The 20,900-nt window shown below is 40.3% G+C and overlaps 1 protein-coding gene across 3 annotated transcripts in view; it reads right to left on the bottom strand.

Annotated features, from left to right (window-relative positions):
• Positions 1-20,900, bottom strand: part of C2cd3 (C2 calcium-dependent domain containing 3) — a 113,614-nt gene that overhangs the window by 28,002 nt on the left and 64,712 nt on the right. For all 3 annotated transcript variants that reach the window (XM_013511937.1, XM_013511935.1, XM_013511936.1), the window contains exons 21-26: positions 20,059-20,327; positions 19,311-19,400; positions 15,257-15,859; positions 12,902-13,237; positions 6,224-6,362; positions 2,382-2,446 (exon numbers count right to left, since the gene is read on the bottom strand). In XM_013511937.1, coding sequence (XP_013367391.1) covers positions 2,382-2,446; positions 6,224-6,362; positions 12,902-13,237; positions 15,257-15,859; positions 19,311-19,400; positions 20,059-20,327 — 1,502 coding nt within the window. The remainder of the gene's footprint in view (positions 1-2,381; positions 2,447-6,223; positions 6,363-12,901; positions 13,238-15,256; positions 15,860-19,310; positions 19,401-20,058; positions 20,328-20,900) is intronic.

Raw genomic sequence — 20,900 nt, 5'->3', positions numbered from 1 at the left:
AATTCTTTTGCATTTACTTAAGTAAGTTGTATGGAACCCTGTCCTTTTGATACAGGCAACTAGCAAACATCCCTGAACTTAATAAACACTTGCTCTTGTCCCTAGGTTCATGCCTCAGTTGTTTTCCTTAGGGTAATAAGTCTTAAGATTATAGAGGATACATTTGCATTTTCTTATTTGTACCTGTCTGCACTGACAAATTTTCTAAGCATTCATGTACATTGCATTTAAGTTAGAACAAACTAACAGAAATGACAAAAGAAGACAAATAATCCCCTGGAAAACAGGATACTGTATTTACTGTCCTCTTTGACTACAGAATGTCCTGCTCCTTCATGTCCAGCTAAGGAAGTTTTCTCTGACATCGTAAGTCTAGGTTAGATGTCACCTGCCAGAATGCTCTATCTGGCTAATCATGTTATACTATGAATACTTTGTGTCCTTTTGTAAGCTCTGTGAAGAATGGACCGTGTCTGCTTTATATTCCTTTTGTGCGCCCGGCCCTTAGTGACTGGCACAGAGAGTACTTTGTGTAACATGTTTGCTGCGTCTGGGTGGAAAGAATGCAGTGAAGAGGAGGAAGAGCTCTGCACACACTGAGAGAGAGAATAAGATGAATGCTGGTCAGCTTGGTCTTGGCATTTTCCTTCCTTCCATTTATAATCGCATCTTATAGCACCCTTTAGGGGTCCTGAATACAGGGAATGGATTTTCTTCTCTATACCCCGAAGCCCTAGAAAAATAGGCAAAAGTAATAAAAATAGCTCTATTTATTAAGCAACAATTATGTGCCAAGTACTTTAAATACATTATATATATTATTTCTGATCCTCATGAAACCCTAGAAAATCAAGTGCTATTATCTCAATTTTATAAGCAAGGAAAGAAAGGTAAGAGGAAAGAGGTAAAGTGATCTACTTTGTATCACACAGTAAATGGCAGAGCCAAGATTTGACTCAGGACTGCTTAAGATCAAAGATTATTCTCTCTCTTTTTTCTGCTATTGAATTGAGGTAAACTCTGTTCCGCTTGACAGTTTCTTTTTTTTTTTTTTTTTTCCGTACCTCATTTTTCTGGGTCACCTGATCTTACCAGCACAGTGAAGTATAAGCAGTGAATGCTCTTTGGTCAGTCAGAACTGGGCTCTGATCTTGGCTCTACCAGTTAATAGGTCTATAACCTTTAGTCAAGCCACTAAACTCCTTAGGCCTTCACTTCTGCATCTACAAAGTCAGACTAATGGTATTTACTTATTTATGAATGAATGACAGGGTCTCACTATATAGTCTAGGCTGGCCTTGAACTCACTATGTAGCCCAGGCTGGCCTCAAACTCCATGGCAACCCTGCTGCCTCAGCCTCCTAGAGTGTGGGGATTACAGGTTCTAGTTTTTTTACTGTTTTGTTTCGGTTAATTATATTTTTTAAAACTGCAAGATTAGAGATGTTTATCAAACTCTTAGTACAATGACATACACAAATAAAAACAATAAAAATGGACAGGGTATTTATTGTAAGGCTTTTATTTACTTTTCTCAAAACCCTACGAGATAGGAACTATTATAACCCCTACTTTATGGCTATGGAAACTGAAGCACAGAGAAATTAGTTAAGTTGTTTGCCTAAGGTCACCTCACTACAGTGAGGGGAAGAAATGGTAGGTGAAGCTAAAGGATGTGGCCTCAGAGGCAATGCTCTAAACACTGCTGGTAATGCCTATTAACTTGTTCCCACCAGCTTGAACCACTAGTGGTGTAAGCTGCCTGGCAATGACACATAGGAATTAAGGTCATGTCATGAACGTGTTAATACACTGTAGTTAAGTAAAACTGGGTTCAGTGACCATGATGTCAACACCTGCCTCTGAGGGAGGTTCTTTTTTTTTTTTTCCTCCATACCGGGAATCGAACTCATCACCTCAAGCTTGCCAGGCAAGCGCTTACGCTGCTGAGCTATATCCCCAGGCAGGAGGTTCTTAAAACAAGGAAGGATAACCTGTCAGACTCTGTCTTGCACCTGAAAATGCTAGGGTCTTGCTTTAGAAGCTAGAGTCAGCAGAAGACCTAATATCATAGTGGAGACAAATCTCTGGTGTATGGCACACTGTGGATTATGGTTATTGATAGATAAAATTACAAAGGTACAAATGTACTTGGATTTCTACACTGAGCAGGTAGTCAAAGAAAAGATCACTTCTAAGTCCTTAAATTCCATAGGAGAACAACGTGGCCTTCTGCGGGATTCTCCACCACACATACGCATCCCTAGTACCATCAGTGCCACTGTTTCACTAGGTCAAAAAAAGAAAAAAAACCTGACATACTGTCAATAGGATGTGCGTTTATTTTTACAACCTGCTAAATATTCAAACAGAGTTCATACCTCCTTTATGCCAGATTTTGAAGACCAGGGTTTGCTGTGGGTCCAGAAGAAGCTCTTTTGATAGCCTATTAAGACAGACAATCACCATATATTAACTTCGTAGGACTCTTCTTTAATATGAAGCAAGATCTGAAGGCACACTAGCTCACCGACACTGTTTTACTTCGTCTTCACAGCCACCCTTTCACGACATGCTTTTATCTTTGCAATCAGCACAAGGGGATGGCAGCTCAGAGAGGTGAAGTAATTTGCTAGGACCCCAATAAAGGCTCTTCCCCTCGCCCCCGTAGCATCTCCCATGTCCAGTCTGTTTCTCTAAAGCCAGAGAAGGGAGTACGGGATGGGAGCTTCACAACATGCACTGACAGCTTTATTGGGCTAAGGATTCATTTTACACCTTAAGGTGGGGAAATGGTGCGGGAAGAGGGGAAAAAGAACATTTATTGAGTGCCTACCTTGGGTCAGGGATAGAGTCAAGTGTTTCATTGTATTTGATCTGCACAAAAGCCTGTGCTATGGGAATCATTATCCTATTGTACAGATTAAGGACCCAAGAGGTTCAGAGATGTAAAGTGAGTTTCACATAAAAACTGGGTTTTGATTCCTGGTTTGCCTGATTCAATGCTACATAGTATAGAAGGCAAAAAAATATGAAAGTGCCCAGTTTTCCCAACAGAAGTAGCTGAAGTGTAAATCACTGAGCACCTTGAATATATTTTGTAAGAAGCAAATTCTATTTTTTTCAATTATAAACTAAACTCTGTAAAGTTATAAACCAGGTGCCAATGCTGTAGCTGAACAAAATGGGAAGATTAATTTTGTTTCCAAAACACCACTGGCGATCTGAAGAGAGCCTACTTTGAGATCAACAAGGGGGAGATGTGATATGTAGAGGTAACAATACCCCAAGATGCTTGTGATTATTAAGTATTACTAGCATATAAGATGTGTTAAGATGTGATATGTAGAGGTAACAATACCCCAAGATGCTTGTGATTATTAAGTATTACTAGCATATACCAATAAAAAATACATTGAAAAAATCAACACATTTTAATTGCAATTGGGAATCAAAAGATTCACCTTTGAGTTCTAGCTCTACTATCAGACTTGGGTTGACTCTGTGTGTGCACTTAGCCTCTTTGAGCCCTGGGCCTCCTATCAGGTACATGTGGTAGTATTATCTACATGCAAAGTGCTAGGATCAAAGGAAATAATTTTGTGTTGAAAGAACAGTAGATGTGCCACCATTTATTTTCTTCTGACCCTGCCTTTGTTACCAGCAGACTACATAATCCCTCTAGACCACAGCCTCCTCAGCTGTAAAGGTCCCTTCATCAAGTTCATACAGTTTTATAATTACATTATGTAGTTAGGTTGTGATGAACAAATCCTTTCTGCTTTGAAGCTCAATAATCTGGTTTCCTGACTTCTAGACAAGACTTGATATTTTAGACAGCACTCCCTGGTCACCGGTGCCAGAATTTCTGTAATTTCCAGTAGCTCACCATTGGTATCACATTACTGAGTTTTCACTCAGACCAGCTTCTCAAACTACACAACTCTGAACATGTGAGCAACTGCTGACCCCTAACTAAGTACACAAACACTGTGAGAAAACAGCAGATAGGCGTATGGTATGGCTCGTGCTGGTGGGCAAGAATTAAACTTGTAAGAGTTAATGCAGTGCAATAACAGTAACAATAGTTAACATTCAGAACCATATTTTAAATGATGACAGTAATTGAAGAAAAGGAAGGATAAATCTTCCATGCCAGTTCTGCGCCATCTCTGTCAGCCCACTTTTTCTGAGTGGCTCAAAGAGGCTAAGTGCACACACAGTCCTATTAACCTGATTAATAGGACTCTACCTCCTATTTTTCTGTCTTCCAAAGGACAGCTAACATTTGATGCATATATACTAGGTACCAGGAAGCAATTTTCCTAATATCAGCTAAATTGTACCTTATAGCAAACCTATAAAATTATCCCCACTTTATACACGAGGAATCCAAGGCTCCGACATATTATTATATAATTTGTTCACACAGCTAATAAATGCTAGAGATGAGACTGAAGGCCAAGTGTCTCTAGTTCAATAGAATAATCTCCTTCCCCTGTAGCAGAAGTCTTCCAAGGATAAATAATCCATAGCCTTCCCTGAGATTAGTTCTCCTTTCCTGGAATACTCTTGGCACACTTCTTTATTCGTCAATATTGAGTGGAGGTGTCTGTGTTACTGATGAAGTGTTGGAGACAAATTCACAATGGCTAGTTTCACATACCTCCCTAAGGGATGGACGGAGGCTTGGGATTTTTGGTATCACCCTCTTGAGATTTCCCATTACCCTGTTAGGGGTAAGACCAAGACTTCTAAGACGAAAGATGCTCCAAGGCAAGATCCGCATTAGTTTAAGATGACCACCACCTTCTGAGTCATGCAATAATCCCCTCACCATTTTCCTCAATCAATAAATACCGAGGCTCTGGTTGGTTCGTGGCCTTTTGTTTCTCATGAACAACTGGTCATACAGGATCTCTGCTGTACTGCCATTTTATCTCTTTCCTTTCTCTCTCCTCTCCTCTCCTCTCCTCTCATCTTCTCCTCTCTTGTCCTCTCTTCTCCTGTCCTCTCCTCTCCTCTCCTCTCGTCTTCTCCTCTTCTGTCTTCTCCTCTCTTCTCCTCTCCCCTCCTTTCCTTCTTTCCCTCCTTCTCTTTTCTTTCTCTCCTTTCCTCTCCTCTCCTCCCTCCCCTCCCCTCCTTCTGTCTCTCCTCTCCTTCTCTCTCTCTCTCTTGCTTTCTTTCTGCTGTGCCCTGTACCTCCTCACAGGAGATTTGAGGCTTACTGAGGGGGCCCCAATAACAAAGCTGCTCCTGAACTTCCAGGTTAGTCTAATCCTTTTCTTTGAGCTCCACTAGCATCATTTTTATATCTTTTACACACTTGTCACACTTGATTGTAACTTTTAAGTTTTCTTTCCAGGTAGACCATTAACTTCTCAATAGCGAGACGTTTTTTTGGTCATCTTTTTGACACAGGGTCTTGCTATGCAGTTCAGGCTGGCCTTGAGCTCACTTTGTAGCCCAGGCTGGTCTCCAACTCACAGTGATCCTCCTGCCTCAGCCTCCTGAGTTCTGGTATTACAGGTGTGCAGCACCACGCCTGGCCAGACAGTGTTTTTTTTGTGTGACTGTGTGGTATGGAGAATTGAACTTAGGGCCACTCTACCACCAAGCAAGTCCCAAGTTCTTTAATAGTCTTTAAAAATATTTTTGAGATGGAGACTTGCTAATTTGCCTAGCTTGGTCTTGAACTTGGGATTTTCCTGCTTTATCCTCCTCTGAGTAGTTGGGTTTATAGGCAGGATGCCACTATGCCCAGTGCAGAGTGTCTTTTCTTTCTTTTTGAGACGAGGTCTCACTGTGTTCTAGGCCAGCCTTGAACTTACTATGTAGTTCAGGCTGGCCTTGAACTCATGATCCTCCTGTCTCAGCCTCCTAGAATAGTGGGGTTATAAGCATGTAGCAGCACGCCTGGCTCAGCGAGTATCTTCATTATCTTCAAATTGCAGTGCCTAGAACTGGTAGAACATATAAAAAGCCACCACACTGAATAACTTTTGAGTTGTACCAATCAGAACTAAAATCACTGCAACAAAACCTTTAATTCACTGCTACCTGGGAATTTATAAGCACTAGGATTAAATGATTGCCTACAGAAGAAAAGCATTTTTCGTTTTACTCAAATACTGTTGTATCTGTTATATTTCTTGATTTGAGTGAGTTCTCTTACGACAAAAAGCCAATTCTGGAAGGGTGATGAACATCAGAAAATACACACCTTGACTGCTGTTGAAAGTTCCAGATGGGGGACTCTGTGTTTTCAACCACTTGGGTGTATACAGGAGATGGCTCAACTGCTGTTGCAAAGGACACACAACAACTGGGTACAGGTACTTTCCGCTTGGTCAAGGGGCTCCCTGAAATAGAATACAGTGGAGTGATCACACTTTAGATGCCAAAAAGAATGTCCTGGAAGAAACCTCCCACGATACAGGTGCAGTCAAGACCACTCCTAGCCATCTCCTGCTTTCGGGTCTTTGCTCAAGCTACTCCCTATATCTGAAATATTTCTAGCAACCTTTCTGCTACTTTACCACTGATCTAGTAAGCCACTTCATTCTGGCTCCCTGGGCCTAAATATTCTCATCTGAAACCTGTTCTCAAATCCCTTCCCACAGTAAAATTCTAATTTTAGATGTATACCAATTATCACTCAGATCTCTTTAATACCACTGGCTCACCAGTCTTGACCCTCAAGTTTTATTCTTGAAACTACTATTTGCTAAAGGCCTTGAAACAAAACCATTTTCACTTTGGAAGAAAACTATTCCTTACTCAGAAATAGTCCTTTAGGCCAAATAGGCAGGTAATGAAGAAGCTGATGTGGGAGAGCAGGTCTATCAGGTTTCCCAGGTTTCCTCTCATGGGTGGAAATTCATCTGGGCCTGTTTACACTTCTGGAAAGGTCAAGTTCTGAAACACTTTTGGAGGTAGGCCAGGACAGAGTCAATGCACCTCCCACAGAGTTGAGACTCACACTGAGAGCAGGTAAGGAGACATGGGGTAAACCAGCTTTACCATTTAAGAGTTTTCACTGAATTTCTTAAGTCTTACATATGTATAAACAGTAGCTTTACGCACCAAGAATGGCACAGTTGTTTCACAATGACAACTTTTAATGCTGGGGTAACACTTTATAGCTGGAACATTGTTTTCTTATACACTGACTTATTCTGATAACACTTCTGGAAATCACATAAGATAGATGCCTTGCTCCGTATTTTCCAAGTAAGGCAACTAAGGAACAGAAGAGCAAAGTGGCTTTCTCACTGCACACCTGATTAACTAGCGTTTGGAAGAACCAGCCAGGTTTCTTGACTTCCCCATGGTTTTTCCATTGTAATATTTGTTTTAACATTAAATAACGAAGGGAAGAATTCCCCTTTGGCCTGAAGTACATGGATGGAAACTTTCCTTTTAAGCAATGACTAATTTTTTTTTTTTGATCTTTTTTTGACACAGGGTCTCGATATGCAGCTCAGGCTGGCCTTGAGCTCACTTTGTAGCCCAGGCTGGTCTTGAACTTGCAACGATTCTCCTGCCTCAGCCACTCGAGTGCTGGGATTATAGGCCTGTGCCACCACGCCCAGTGAGCAATGACTAATTTTGTATGTTATAAAAATTTAATCTAGTTCTACTAAGCTAAGATTAACTGACACCTCCCTGTCACGTGAGATTAGTCAGGTTTGTTTGGGGAGTGCAGGGCCTTCACACTGAGTTACGTCCCCGCCTTTTTATTTTGAGATAAGCTCGGGCTTAGTCTCTAACTTGCTCAGTTTTGGCTGAACTTGTGATCTTGCTGCCTCAGCCCCCCCGTGTTGTGATTATAGTGTGTGACACCACACCTGGCTAAGTCAGGTTTGATTCTTGATCTAGGGGTGACAGACACAGTAATTAATTACAATGCACTAAGAAAGAGATTATGCTAAGAGCACAGGAGGGTGTGGGAAGTTAGAGAGGCCGCTACCGTGGTCTGTGAGTTAAAGTGCACCTCTAGAATTTATGGGTATAACTTTTACTATAAGTCACTTTACCTCTCTGTTCTGCAGTTGCCTCAACTATATAACAGGGCTAGAAACACCTGCATTGTCTAATGTAAGTGCATAAATCTTAGAACTACTGAATCTGATTCCTGCTGACTCTTAAAGGCTCCCCAGAAGCTTTTCTAACTAAAGTTTTTAAGAAGCTCTTTTATTTTATTTTAAAAACTTGTTATTTAGAATTTTTTTATAATCAGGTCAGAGCAATCATCAGGTGGCCACTGATACCAGAATTATGGTGGAGACTGTACAAAGTTTTTTTTTTTTAATCGAGAGATTTCTAATATTCATTTACTTATTTTTGAGACAGGGTCTCGCTCTGTAGTTCAAGTTGGCCTTGAACTATGTACCCCAGGCTGGCCTCAAACTCACAGAGGTCCTCCTGCCTTGGCCTCCTGAGTGCTAGGATTACAGGTATGATCAGAAAATTTTGAAGCTGCTTCAGGTTTAAGTTTTGCTGAGGGCAAAGCTCATAGAGTCCAGGGCTGTTTCTGAATCCTTAGCAGGGAGCCTGGCCCAAAGAAACCATTCATTTCCTTCCACAAGAGGCTTCCAAAGTGTAAAAGGGACAGGCACACTGAGAACTCTGCGGACGGCAGAGGGTAAGCCAATGTGGATACCAAAGAAGCATGCAAACCATCCTATTGTACCATCATTTGGAAGGCACATTTGAAAGACACAAAGGGTAGGTCCATACGCTTAAAGCCCCGAGCACAGTGGCTGACATATAAATGTTTGTCAGGGGAAGGACTACATGGGCTTATTACTGTGAGGGTGGACGTGAGGATATAATAGAGATTTCTGAAAGTCAGGTGATCACCCTGATGTTTGCCTTGACCTGGTGACATAGAAAGATTCTAAGTAATAAGAGATTTATAGGTTATAACTCATGGCAGAGATATGAGGAGGCTCGTTTTCACAAAACAGGAGGACGTTAATTTGTCTAGCTGCATCATAAGGATCAGGGTGCTGGGACACAGAAATAAACAACACATGACTCTTGTCCCCAAGTAATGCACAGCTTAGTGGAAAAACATATTAACAGACATTTTTAGTACAGAGTAGTAAATGACACGAGAGAGGAAAGCTGTGGGAGGGCTGTGGTGATACGGGAAAGCTTTGCAAACAAAGAAGCATGTTTCTTGCTAACAGGGATGGTAAGGTAGGCTGCAAAGTATTGGTGTCACTTTAGTCTACTTTTGGAGGAGGACTAGATCTGCCAAATGGGAGATGAAAAATGCAGTGTTACTGAGACTGTAGGTGAACCAACTACTTTAATCAACTACTTTAATCAATGGAGAGACAGGGTCAGATTTATTGGCCACATACAATCCTGGTGACAGGAAGAAAAGATACTGCAGGAGAACACTGGAAACAACCATCAAGAGGGCCAAGGCATTAGCCCAAGTTCTGAGGGCTAAATAAACAAGGTGGCAGTAAGAAAGGAAAGGAGGTGACAGAAACTATGTAACAGAGCACAATGCTATATCCTGTATTGGACAGAGTGGCTACTTAATAAGTATTTTTTAAGTTATTCCATTAACTTGTTCACAACGGTGCTGTAATTTGAATTTGTCTTGCTGCTGGGCGGCTTGAGCCACTGGTGGAATGTGCATGACTGTTCCATTGGGTGGTTTTTTATTAATTTTATTAGTAAAAAGGCTGAAGAAAATGATTAGATCCGTTTGTACCATCAATGGTACAAGTGCCCAATGGGACAGTCATGCATGTACTACTGGTAGTAAAGCCAGTGGAACGTTATTAATCCAGATAATTTATCTGGCATCTCCTTTAAGAAACTTACCTGTGGGAGAGCAAAGTAGGAAAGCAGAGAAGATATTAAGGAGAAGGTGTTTGAGAGAGGTTTCACTGTTACCTAATTTTTCATTTAACAAATATTTCCTGCTTACTACATGTTAGGAACAGTTCTAAGCATGAAGGATTGACCAGTAAAGAAATCAAAAAAATTCCTGCCTTGCAGGACTTACATTCTTCTAGGAAAGACAGAAAAGAGAACACCTGTTAGATGCTTTAGACAAAAATAAAATTGGGGTGTGATTCAGTGGTAGAGCGTTTGCCTAGCGTGTATGAGCGCCACAAAAGCAAACAACTGGACAACACCACAGCAGGAGAGACGGGTAGAAGATGTTTGGGAAGGGTGCAACTTTGGATGGAGTAAAGAGAATGTCTTCATTATGACAAGATAACTCCAGTAAGAGTGTGCCAGAAGCAAAGAATATTCCGAGTGGAGGGAACGTCAAATCCAAACACCTCAAGACAAGAGTCTGTGCACACACTGACGAGAAAGCACAGAGGCCCTCGGGGCTTGACGAGGATGATTTAGTAGATGGGACAGATGCCCCTGGGAAGCTTCTAAAATGGAATGCAACCAAGTTTTTACATAGTACATTTTATTTTCAATGCTACTACAAAAAATTCTTATAAAAATTAAAGCGATTTTTTCATTAAATCCAATATCTACTGATTATTCTCTTTTTAAAAATTCAGATTTATCAAAAAATGGTCTGCTTTGGTGGTACAGTAAAAAAATAAGGATTGTTTCTCAATCCTGGATTGTGACTCTGGATCTCAGTATCTTTAACACAATAATATGATACAACTGGAGAAGACTGTCCTGACATAAGATGTTCAAGGTCTGTGGTACACAAATATTATGGGACAGATGAGAAGCTTAAGAGTCATTATAGACGCTTATAATCCTGGGAGAAGTGGCATGAATGGGGCAAAATGGGGATGCACCATAACTGTCAGTTACTACCAGCATGAATTCTGTTTTTGTTCCAAAAAGGTCAAATGAAACAGTTTTAGAAGCCAATACAGAGATCATAGGAGACTAACATGGAGTCTAAATAAAAAGATGTATACGAAACCCTTCTGGACTTATGAGACCATGGCTGTCTGGCTTGCACAGCTACCACACTTCTCAAATTGTTAATCACAGACATTTAAGGATGAGAAATTCAAAGAAAGAATGACAAATAAAAAATTATTCAAGCTGGGTGTGGTGGAGCATGTCTGTAATCCCAGCACTTGGGAGGCTAAGGCAGGAGGATTGCTGCGAGTTCAAGGCCAAACTAGGCTACAAAGTGAGTTCAAGGCCAGCCTGAACTGAACAGTGAGACCCTGCCTCAAAAAGACAAAAAAAAAAAAATTATTCAAGACGGGCGTGGTGGCACACACCTGTAATCCCAGCACTCGGGAGGCTGAGGCAGGATCGCTGGAAGTTCGAGACCAGCCTGGGCTACAAAGTGAGTGTAAAGCCAGCCTGAACTGTACGACAAGACTCTGCCTCAAAAAGACCAAAAAACAAAAAAAAAAAAAACAAAAAAAAATTCAGAGAGACACACACACACATACATATCACACAACTTATTGGCTGGGGACACAGAGATGAAGATATTTCTATTAGAATGCAATTTCTACAAGGGCACAGCTCTTGTCCACTTTGTTTACTGCTTTAGCCCCTGAAGTGAGGACAGTGGTTGGCACATAGCAAAAACTACAAGTTCTTTTGCTACATGAGTGAATGTTTGGTGACTGTACCAATAAGATGAGGCCTTTGCTCTTGAACAGCTCCTATCCAGTGGAGAAGAAAATCATGGAAACAATCTCAGTACCATGTGACAGATATTATGATTAAGAGGACAAAAGTGCTGGGGGAACAAAGAAGAGGGGGTCATTATAAATAAAAAGAAAACTCTCCAGATATAACGACACTTAGTCTGGGTCTTGGAATGACTCTGGAATGAGTCAGGCAAAAGAGAAAGGTGATGGCAAAGCACAAATTTTAGGGGATAATGTAAGACTGAATAAAAGTAGTTCTGAGACACAAATTCCTGTGGCAGTCTGGAGAAATCTATGGGCTTTTTCATCTATTAGTGTTTTTTAAAAATGCATAGTGTAAAATTCATATAATTATTAAAAAATCCAATTGTACTGACAGAGTTATCAATACTTAAAAAGAATTTTGTATAATAGAAATATATATGCTTTATTAACAAAATCTAACGAGATAATAGTTACTATAATTTCAAAGACATGATAGATATAAATGATATTCTAAGGTATCTGTAGTAATTATAATGTGATTGGAAAATACCTATGAGTTGTATGTTGACACTATTGTAGTTATTGTTGCTATTATTAGGGTCTGCTGCCCACACTCGTAATAGGATGAAATGTTAAATTTTTTTTTTTTCGTTTTTTTTTTTTTAATTTTAAAGAATAAAAGAAGGATAACATAATAATAGGGGGGACTTAGCAAATTACACACAAAATGGTAGGAAATTATCAATGGTTATCGTTTTATATATTATTATCTACAAAATAGTTTCTCAGGAAAACAAATAGACAAATAATAGTGAGTTAGAGACAAAAGTAAATTTTAATTAGAGGTTAATAAAAAGAAAAATGTATTTTTCTATCCAAGATCTGTGTTTTATACCTATACTCCTTGAGGGCTTAGGGACCTAGTGTTAAGCATCACCATTTCTAGGTATGTGCTGAGGACCTCAATGGATAGGAATGACAAAGCAAGAAGAGATCTGTGAGAAACTTAAGAGACAGAAGAATTTAATAGACGTGAAAGGAAAAGAGAAGTATCTAGGCTGATGCTCAGGTTTCTGGAGAATCTGACAGAAAACAAAAGGATAATTGACAAGGTCAATTTTAAGTTCAGAAAGGCTTTTGTGCTACTTAAATCATTAGGTTTGAGAAATACAGTAATTATTAAGATAATTAACCATTTGTACAGATCCTGCCATGATTTGGATTGGTGAAGATAGGACCATACCCTGAGGAGTCAGGCATCTCCTGGGTAAGGGAGCAGAGCATACCTTTCAAGCTCAAGTGCATCGCTCTTTCTACCAGGATGCTGACTGCAAAAGTCCCGTCCAACTCGGGAGGGTCCTCCTGGGCTAGGCAGACTTCAGCTGCGGTGCTGTTGCAGGGAACCTGGGTAGACGCAGACTTCTGGTGGCCACAGCGTGGAGAGAGCTCCATCTCCTCATTCCCTCTGGGAGGCTGCTCAGACTCACTGTGGCTGCTGCAGTCCATGGAGTCCCCCTCATGAGTGGGCTCAGCGTGTGGGGAAAGAGAGGAAAGAACCACATGCACTCGCAAGGCAGCTCCTGAGAGGTTAGAAGCATTTCGTCCAAACAGAGGATACACACCTGTTAGAGAACGGAGAAGAATAAGCCTATGTAAGCAGGAAACAGTAACATTCTCCAATCTACTTTTGAGAAAGAGTCTTGCTATGCAACTTGCTTCAATCCTCCTGCCTGAACCTCTGAGTTCTGGGATGACAGGTGTATGCCACCACTCTTGGCGACACTCTTTCATCTCTGAGGAAATATTCACTGGGGGTGCTTTGGATGGTCACCCAAATGCACTCGTTTTTCCTCTTTTAGTCTGGGTCATCTGTCCAACAAAACGGTCAGAGCGCAAGTGTAACAGGGTTAAAACAGGGTCATGACTCAGTTTCTTCAATTGTAAAGTGGGAAAAATAACTAACCTTACAGATTGTTAAGCTGAATAAACGCCATAGTTGTAAAGTGAACAGAACATATCTTTCAAGCTCCAAGTCATTCTGCATTATAATCACCAGCCTTGTTTTTCTACAGTGCAAAGCTATATCTCACCTCTATTCTGAAAACAATGTAATAGTTTCCCATGGCTCTTGGAAAAAAGTCCAATCTCTTCTGTTTAGGTGAAAAGTCTTCAATTAGCACTCTCGTCTACCTGTCTAACTTTATCACTTCCTAACCTATGTATCCTGTGATCCAGCTGTCCACATTATTTATAGCATCTAAAATGTATTCAATTGCTTCATGCCTCTGTGCCCTCACACATGCACTTACCCCCTCTAGAATTCCTTCCTTTCTCCCTTTCTTGGTTTATTTCTAAATTCTTTGAAACTCAGGTCAGGTATGCTATCCTTTAATCAAAGATGTTGCATCCCTTTGTTCCCAGAGCACCAGTGAAAATATGTTTTCCAAGCCAGGCGTGGTAGCACACACCTATAATCCCAGCACTCAGGAGGCCGAGGCAGGAGGATTGTTGCAAGTTTGAGACAGCCTGGGTTACAAAGTGAGCTCAAGGCCAGTACAAACTGCATTAGCGAGACTGTCTCAGAAAGAGAATAAAAAAGAAAAACAGAAAATATCTTTTCCAAAGTTCTTATGTTTCACTATAATTATTCACTATTTTATTTTCCCATTAGATTATATAGTGAATGAGGCCAAGTAATATTTCTATTTATCTTTGAATTCCCAGCACATGAATCAAATACCAAGCAATCTGAAAGAACAGTAACTGCCACATACTACTTATAAAATGTTATCTTTTATCTCTCTGCCTTGTGAGCCAGTTTATTACTGTGTAGATTTTCTTTATGATTCTAGGATGTACTGACCAGAGAGAATGAATATCCTGCTCCCTTTGGTATCTTTTTTTTAAAAAATTGTGCGCCTATAATGTGCATGGACTTTATTATTAGACACTGGCAAGTATCTTTGCAATGTAATCAATAAGCCATCACCCTAGAAATCACGTAGGCTTTTATACATGTGGGAAAAGGTACTACTCTAAGTTTAATCAATCTTATTTCATACATATTAACCAAGTACCCACAATATTCTAGGTACTGTGTTAGATGAAACACCGATGAACTTGGATGCACTCTACTGCTACAAAGCTCAGAGCCGGTTCTTTGATCTGTGGTGACCCCAACAAGGTACTGTAACCAGGGAATGCCAGCCAGGGGATCGTTCTTTGAAATCTCTTTAGTTACAAAAAGTATTACTGAATTATTACTAACTGTTCAGCATGTAATAATGGAAAGAACACGTAACTAGCTTGTGACCTTGGATACCTTTCTGAGCCTCCATTTTCTTTCTTTTTTTTTTTTTGAGACAGGGTCTCACTATGTAGTTCAAGCTGGCCTTCAAATCACTATATACCCCAGGGTGGCCTCAAACTCACAGTGATCCTCCTGCCTCAGCCTCTCAAGTGCTAGGATTACAGGTGTGAACCACCATGCCTAGCTCCCTCTGAGCCTCCTTTTTCATGACTGTAAAATACATGTAATACCTACCCCGCAGGATTGTTGGGAGGATCAAATAATGTGGACAGAGTGCTGGACAGAGAGCAGGTGCTCAAACTATAAGAACTAAGCCTGGTTCCTCACTTACCACTGACAGTTAGTGTCCTTGCTGACTTCTCCCCAAGTCTGGCCAAGTCCACGTAGGCTGATCCAATCCAGCTGTCTGTCTGGTGGGGCCTCTCCATACTATCACTGCCATAAGCTCGCCACACTTGGATCTCTAGCCTCTCCTCCCTGAAGTACCAAAGCAGTGATGGGCCCCGAGTGACTTCTGCTCTTTTAGATGCCTTGAAAGTAACCATGACCTGGTTTTTGTTTGCAGATTCCTTAGGCTTCTTGAGAGGGGTCCAGAAGGCTTCATGATCATATAGTTTATAGCGAAGGTAACAATAAGTACTCTTATGAATATGTTTGTGGCCAGCAAGCAGCACGCAATGGATGGGCAGCCACAGTCTTGGAGTGGAGATGGTGACCATGGCTAGTTCTTCTTCATCTGTCTTGACAAGATCCTTCAAGTTATTTTCAAAGCTCCAGCCCAATAGTTCAGCAGCTTCCAGTACCCGCTCTCTATCTCCAGGACGGGTGAAGGAAACTGAAAGTTCCAGACCACCCACAACCTTCTGCATAAGCTCCAAGCCATGAGGCAGGCCTGTGTTTTCTGGTAAAAGGACAGGATACCATCCTGTGATCCCTTACGGGAGAAAGGAAAGATTTTCAATTACTGTCTTAAAAGTAAACAAAAGGGCTGGTGATATAGCTCAGTAGCACAGCACCTGCCTAGCAAGCATGAAGTCCTGAGTTTGATTCCCAGTACCCACCCCCCCAAATAAACAAAAAACACCCCATCTATACCTAATTCTCCATTATCCTGGCCCAGCGAAGAACAGAAAACATAAGGCCACAATGAACTGAGTTTGTCTTTCATCTGACCACTGAGAGGCAATGAGATTAGATGGGAAAAACAAAGGCTGGAAGTTGGAAGATCTGAATTCTCTCCTTGGCTCAGTCCAAAACTAGTGATCCAAATCAGCTTTCTGTGTAAGCTGTTATTTTTCCAAAGCTTTGATTTCTTTACCTCACAAATGGGGAAATTCATGCTAATCATTTTCAGCAAGTTTCGATAACTGCTAAATGAGCCAATGGTTGAGGAAGAGCTTTGAAAGAAAAATGCTATGAAAGGTGTGATATGGAACTGTGAGTACAGCGGAAAGACATGGGCAAAAAGTCAAGAGATCTGTAGTCTGATCTCAGGTATTCCACCAAGGGAATTGTCACCTTGTAAACATAAGGACCAGGCACTAGATTTCAAAGTAATAACAGCTGTTCTTTATTATCTATTAAATTTCAGAAATTCTGCTAATAATTTATATACATAATTTAATTTCTCTGATAACTCTATGAAGTTCTAAAGATTAAATTGGATAATCATTTTACATTTATTTTACAGATGAGAAAATGGAAGTTCAGAGACTTGACCAAGTTATTACAGTTAATAAGTCATAGAATTAGGACTTGAACCCAGGTCTATCTGGCTCCAAAGTCTAAAAGTTTACTTCCTCTAGCTTTACACTATTTTATCTGAATCTGTAAGGGACAGACTGATTTTTGAACTTTGAATTTTACAGATTTTAGAACAAAATGAGTATTATGTAACAGTCTGGCTTTTCTCTGGTACCAGGAACCGAACTCATGACCTTGCGCTTGCCAGGCAGGCGCTTTTGCCGCTGAGCTAAATCCCCAGCCCCTATGTAACAGTCTGGGAGCAGGTAAGTCAGGGGTTGGCAAAGTTGGTCCATAAAAGGCCAGATAGTAAATATACTTCATAAAGCATTTTCTGTCTGTTGAAACTATTCAACTATGCAGTTGTAGTGACTAAGAGCCACAGATAACATAGACACCAATAGGCATGGTATGCTCCAATAAAACTTTAGATTACATAAAAGGCTGCTTGAATCTTTTGGGGGAGGTTGGGTTTGGCTGCATAATGAGTCACTGATTTTTGGAGTTTTTTGGATTTTAGAATTATGCAAGACAGGTTGTGCCTAGTATAATACAGCAATGTTCTGAACTAGGTTTTATTAATTACACTTTTCAAATGAGATGATTTAGCCAATTAATTTGCCAAACATTACATGAAATTTAATAACTTTTAGGCAGTCATTTAATTTCTTCTTCTGGGCTTCCTAGCTTCTGTCTGTGAAATGAGGAGGCTGAAAATGTTGATCTTCAAGCTCCTGTTAGCTTGGACAGTCTAATAAATGAGGACTGGCTGTAGTAACTTCTCATCTGAATATTAGTTCATCTATCTATCTATCTATCTATCTATCTGTCTGTCTGTCTGTCTATCTATCTATCTATCTCTTACCTACCTAACTTTTTGAGACAGGGTCTTACTATGTAGTTCAAACTGGCCTTGATCTCACTATGTAGGGCAGGTTGGCCTCAAACTCGAGGCAATTCTCCAACCTCAGCTTCCCAAGTGCTGGGATTATAGTGCCACCACACCCATGAGTTCTTTCTCTTTTGCATTTTTTGTGGTACTAAGGATTGACTCTTAGGCCTTCACATTGACCAATGTCTCCAGCCCTTTTTAAAATTTAAAAAAATAGTTTTTTTGAGACACGGTCTTGCTAAGATACTAAGTTGCCTACGCTTGGCTCAGACTTGTAATCTTCCTGCCTCAGCCTCCCACAGTGCTGGGATGACAGGCCTGTACCACCATGTCAGGCCTACTTCTTTCTAACATTATTTGGTCACAGATTCCTTTTGCTTTGATGAAAGCTATTAGAGCACAAGAAAACTGTACAAGGGCTTGTACATGACTAATCTCACACTTGCATTTTAGAACTGCTTAGATTAGATTGTCCCTTTGGCTGTGATTCTGTAATTGAGATTACTGACAGGAGGACAGACAGAATGTTCAGTTTAGAACACTGAATACAAAGGCAAATGATACTATAGATCCTAAGTTGTCTAAAAGGTCTATATTTAAGGAGTAAATTTTAATTTGTAGAGATTTAGAAGACGACGCCTACTCCCTGAAAAACTCTAATAAGTTTCAGAAGGAAGGAGCTGAAGTGTTCTAGGTTTCTAGCCCTATGACAAGGTCTTTCACATGTATAATTTCAGTGAATGTCCCCAGAGTCCTGTAACGCAGATCTTACTTCCATTTTTACAGATGAGGAAACTGGATCTGAGAGATGAAGTAACTTGTTCTAGATCACAAATAGTAAGTGGCAGAGTGAAATTTGAGTCCTGTATCAAGTTGTACAGGTTTCTCTGGCAGGTCATATGCAGGTCCTGTTTATTAGTACAGTGCTCAAATTTTACTTCACAATTAAATTTGCAGATGTGATTGGATTCTGGAGGCTAGATTATACAATCCTAGGAAGACGGGCAACTGGAGGAAAACATTTATTGAGTACCCATTATGTGTCATGTACTTTGTCTTATTATATCAATTCCTGCTTTGTAGATTTGTCAGGATTAGTAACAGCTAAGAAGAGTTGGGCTCAAACAGGTCAAATAACTTGGTCAGGGTCACCAATCAGTAGTAAGTAGGATGGGACCAATATTTCCACATTGCCTTGGGTCTTATGTCTATTCTTTTGGGCTTTTATCTCATACCCTTAATTTCTTCCTCAGTGATGGAGGACAGTAGTGAAAAATAATGAGGGAAATTGGATTTGGTTTCAAGTTCTGCTATTTACTAGCTGTGTGGTTTTGACAAATAACTTCTCCGAGCCTGTTTTCTCATTTGTCAAGTGAAAATAACAATATTCTGTATCCTTGCCAGGCAGTTATCATAAAGTTGAAACAAGATCTGAAAAAATATTTTACAAAGTGTTATTATTACAATTATATTGCCACATTCACCACCACCACCACCACCACCATCATGATGTTCCCTAAGGGAAAATGAGTACACTGTTTTCAGCCTCTTTTGTTTTATTAGAAGGCCTTTAGAGTGATTAGGAAAAACCTTAAAATGCTCTTAAAAAACTTTGAGGTCCCCAGAAGAATTCAGAAGCACGTGTTAAGGGGAATTTTCTTCTGCATATTTTGCAAGGCATTCAGACAAGATCACCTCTTGAAGGGAAGTGAATAGGCAGGGGTAGAAAGTGATAATTCAGGGTCCTTACCAGATCTCTTGACTAGGAGCTCTTTTGTTGGAATCTTCACTACTCCGAGCAGATACTCTTTGCATGACTGGATACTGGCTATATCACTGACTGTTAAATTAAGAAAAAAAAAGAGAAGAAAAATTATTTGGTGGTCTACTGACCAAATCTTGTGTTTATAGTATATTCACATAACCCTTCACTTATATTCACTGTATTTTAGCCTTAAAAGATGCATTCAAGATTATCCTGCTTATATTCTAAACAAAGTCAGAATGCCCTTGGGAAAAACATTTTTTTTGTATTTTTTTTGAGACCAGGTCTCCCTATGTAGTTCAAATTGGCCTTGAATTCATGATGTAGCCCAGACTGTGGCCTTGAACTTGTAGTGATCCTCCTAGCTCAGCCTCCTGAGTGGATTACAGGTATATACCACCACATCTGATGCCCTTGAAAATGTCTGAACATTTTATTTTGAAAAATTGCAGGCATACAGAAAAGTTGCAAGAATATTACAGTGAACTGCTATACATCCTTTATGAGATTCACCCATTAATATCTGTCCACAATTTCTTTGTTTCCAGGCTATCTCTAAATTCCCTTATATATACATAGAATATATAATATTTTGCTATATTGTTCAAAAATAACTTGAAAAGATTATAATTTCTCACCTCTAAATGCTTCAGCATCTATCTCTTAGGAAGGGCTATATCATGTACAACAGCCACTTTAAAAAAAATTCTGTTTTGAGACATTTGGTGCTCACCTGATTTGGTATTTTCATGATAGACTGCAAAAGTAATTTCTGCAAATTCTAAGAGCTCTGCCAGGAAACAGGCTTCTCCACTACAGTGCTGAGTTACCAAGTTACATGGGAACTCAATGTGATGCGAGAACTCAGGGCAAAAGGAACAGGCCACAGGACGGGTTTGGCGCTGTTCTCCCTTGGGCAGGAATGAGAGATGAGCAGTGACCGAGGCATTGACCCCAACGGTGGCACTAAACTGTAGAGCGGGTTCCTGTTCAGCCAAAGCCCTGTGGGGAGAGGAGTGGAAATGAGAAGAAGGTACACACCTTGGTATTATTAGAAACCAGCCTGCCCAGAAACTATCTCTGCTACTTCCTGATTGCCTAGAAACTATCTCTGCTAAGACCCCCAATACTAACCAATAGTAAATTTCTACCTAAGCTTTTGGCAATGTCATAATGTGCTTTATTAGTAATCTAGAGTACTTGCGTGGGGGGTGGGCGGTTAATATTCATCTGTCTATCAGAATGACACATTGGGTCACTGTACTGTCAGTGCCCTTTAGTCAAAGACCAAAGGAACCAATGGCAGTTAAACAAGTTGCATTTGCTGCTCACTGCAATAATGAAAAATATACTATGGGGAACTACAGAGCATCTCAGGTATCAGAAAGGACTGCAGCACTGAACTCACATTAGCCAACTTGGGGGAAGGCGCAAAGGAGCAAGGCTTTGTTCTGTACAGTTTTCTTTTGGGTCTTATCTATAAGGAGGAAAAGCTAAAGTTAAAGCTGCAACTCCACTGAGACTGTTAATCCATGTCAATGTCAATGGATTAAGAAACATCTAGCTGACTAGTAG

This window comes from Chinchilla lanigera, unplaced genomic scaffold (genome assembly GCF_000276665.1).
Source record: "Chinchilla lanigera isolate Chin_1 unplaced genomic scaffold, ChiLan1.0 scaffold00013, whole genome shotgun sequence".
Classification (NCBI taxonomy): Eukaryota; Metazoa; Chordata; class Mammalia; order Rodentia; family Chinchillidae; genus Chinchilla; species Chinchilla lanigera.
Note: the sequence above shows the minus strand (reverse complement) of the source record. Positions and strands in the feature narration are given on the sequence as shown.